General features: G+C 36.4%; 1 protein-coding gene across 1 annotated transcript; it reads right to left on the bottom strand.

Moving 5' to 3' along the window:
* Positions 1 to 1,196: 1,196 nt before the first annotated feature.
* LOC147021916 (olfactory receptor 52N2-like) lies at positions 1,197 to 1,913 on the bottom strand. Its single transcript, XM_085890474.1, has one exon. The coding sequence runs from the start codon at positions 1,911 to 1,913 to the stop codon at positions 1,197 to 1,199; it is 717 nt and encodes a 238-aa protein (XP_085746600.1).
* Positions 1,914 to 3,190: the final 1,277 nt, after the last annotated feature.

Raw genomic sequence — 3,190 nt, 5'->3', positions numbered from 1 at the left:
TGGTTTGCACTGGAGGTCGAAAGTTTTTGACCCCAAGGTCAAATTTTGAAATCTTAGATACCATAATCGAGTAATACCTCATATGAAAGCGCTTGATAAGTGCTTTCCAGATCTGTCAAAAGTTTGACGCTATGACGAAAAATGACGATGAAATGAAAAAGATGACGAAAAAACGGATTTTTCATGAAAATTTTATTTCCTCAGTTCTCATCAAAATCTCTTGATATTTCATGTACAACGGTCCTGGAGAGATACCATTAACCATACGAAAATATAAAGGTCAAGGTCAAAGGTCAAGGTCACAAAAAGGTCAAGCATCAAGGTCGACGAAACCCTTATTTTTTGAGTAACTTTAATCGAATAAATAAGTCACTGATGTTCACATTTTGGCAAGATACTGGTCACCCTGGGGGTGACATTGGTTTTTTTTTTTTTTATGTGCACTGCCCTTGAGGCCTGGTTGCACGACACCATCTACATTTCCAATAGAAGATGTAATTACTCTTTGATGAAAAATGCTTTTCGAGTTTTTTTGCTGAAAAAGAGAGCGTCGTGAACACAGTCGTGTTAAACGATTGGCCTTTAAAATCCCACTTAGATCGTCCAAATAAATGGGGACAGACAAATACACATTGTGTTTTATATATTAAATGATTATCGAGCCCAAGAAAATATATTTTTGAAGAAGTATTTCCTTGGTGTATACACAACTTGTATCCACGTTGATGGTTCCACAAAGACCTAACCAGATGGTCATAAACATGAGTGTAGAATAAGTATCTACTTGGGATGATAAAGTAATTTATGTGGCTATTCACAGGATCATTTGGTTACTTTGTACAAACTCACACCTCGTAAGAAAATTTTTTTGAACATGATGAGCAGGAAGAGAAGCAATTAATATTTTTTCAGTTATGAAAGTGGTTGTATGTATTATAAAATATTGCGTTTCTATCATCTGAGAGAAGTTTTTTCTGATTTTGGTCATAAAGTAATATAATTCGTAAAGAATCAACCACAAACTGAATAACATAAAATTTTAAAAGTCTTTGTTTTTTAGTTTGAACATAAATTATTTTGTTATCTCAAAGTTTTAGACTAAATTTTGATATAAGGTTTTAATAAGAAACATGTAAAGAAAGAAATCGTGTACTATTCAGCATGGTGTGTGTTTTGTCAGCAATGAACATTAATTTTTATGTGCATGATTCTTCAATAGATACAGAATTAGGTTGCTTTGAAACAGATGATGATGAATGAGGAAAATTATGCCATGAGATGTTTTTTTTTTTTTTAAACATTTGAACATTTGTAAATCGCATGAGGCTGCGACGGATCTCTGCGGTCCGCACTCCATAGATAATTGGATTGGTGAGAGGCTGAACCAAATAGAACATGGAATCACTCACATGTTGTAGATATTGCGGGAAGAAGTTTGTGGATGACATACGCAAGGAAATCACAGCAAAAACCATGGAGAAAAGAAAGAGTGAAAGTACCAAGCAGTGAGTGACACATGTGTGCAGGGCTTTCCAGCTCCTCTCTGATCGTGATCCAGAATGCAAGCATTCATACAAGATGAGGGTGTACGTGACAATGGCCACAGCGATGACAGTGACATTTATCAGACAAGTTTGTACTATCCCATATAAACTGTTAATGGTGATATCTTCACATGACAGTTTAGCCACAGCCATGTTAATACAACATACCTTGTGAATCTCTGGATATTTGCAAATCGTTCGGCCAATCAACAACACAAGGTAAATGCTAGCGAGTAGAGAGGACCAGCAAATGGTGAGAAAGATTACCTTGTGAGCTCTGCTGTTGGTGAGTAGGACATTGCACCGAAGAGGGTGACAGACTGCCAGGTAGCGGTCTATTGCCATTATACTCAGAATATAAGATTGCATCGTCGCGGTGAATGAAAGAAAGAAGATTTGAATAAAACATGCATGTTTTGTAATCACGTTATTTTCACTTATGCTGTACATCAGTCGAGGCAATATTGTTGTACACACAACAATATCCATTATCAATAAATGACTGAGGAAGATATAGACAGGTTTGTGCAGCTTTTTTTCACAGAGGATAATCACAATGAGAATCAGGTTTAGTGCGATCATGACGAGGTAGATGAGGAATAAACCACCAAAAGCCCATGGCCTTATGCTTGCCGGCTCTTGGAAGATAGAGGCGAGGAGGAACATGTTGGATGGAAATGATTTATTTCCTTCAAACATCATGACCTCCATCAATCCTGTACGAGTGATAAAAGGACCGATGACACCAATTAACATATATAATGAAAAATGTTCCAGTTTACATTTTACTAATTCTACAAAATATTTGTATTTCCTGGACTTTGCATCTCTATTAATGGTTTTATTTTTTTCAATGCACCTTTTCTGACATCAAAACAATTTATTTTCATCACTATAAAATGATGATTACAAAAGCAAATATTTATTTTTGCTTACCTTACCTAATATAGGACATTTTGCTTACCTTGAATGGTGTTCTATAATATCACACTGCTTACAATTTAAAACGTTTATATAGATAGTGGAAGAGGGTTTATAATATAATACCTCCAATAAATGTCACTAGAGAGCATTATTGTAAAGATATGTATTCCCTTCAGTGGCTTTCAAATTGTCAACCATCAGGGACATGAACAATATCCTCAGGTGCATTGAATGAAGTAAACTTTCCATCTTTCTAAAACTTTTGACAATTCTGAAAGATATTTCGATTTATCTTTGTTAAAGGTTCAATTGGATTACACATTTGTTTCTGCATCAATCTTTTTGGGTCTTTATCATACCAGTTCCTTTAGGTGTTACAGCAATCTCATAGAAAAACGTTTTGTACAGGTTGATAAAACATACAGAATATACTTTTGTTTTTGTAGACCTTGTCGAGGGTCGTATGAGAGCGAATACACAACGCACAGCAAGGGGAGCATGAGACAAGAAGGGTGGGAGTGGGAAGGACAAAACAGTGGAGAACAGAGACATTAGGAGATCTGTGGAAGGGAGAGGGATGGGGCGGGGAACATGGGGAATACAAGATGGATATTTCAGGGACTTTCAGGAAGGAAGCAGGGAATTTGAAAGAGGTGGGTTTGGCGTGGATTAACGGGGGTAGAAAAGATCAAGCATTTGGATGGGGGATGATAAGAGGTGGT

The sequence above is a fragment of the Eptatretus burgeri genome, chromosome 8 (genome assembly GCF_056783735.1).
Source record: "Eptatretus burgeri isolate ZD-2024b chromosome 8, Ebu_testis_v1, whole genome shotgun sequence".
In the NCBI taxonomy this organism is placed as follows: Eukaryota; Metazoa; Chordata; class Myxini; order Myxiniformes; family Myxinidae; genus Eptatretus; species Eptatretus burgeri.
The sequence above is the reverse complement of the archived record's forward strand: the minus strand, read 5'-3'. Positions and strand labels throughout refer to the sequence as shown.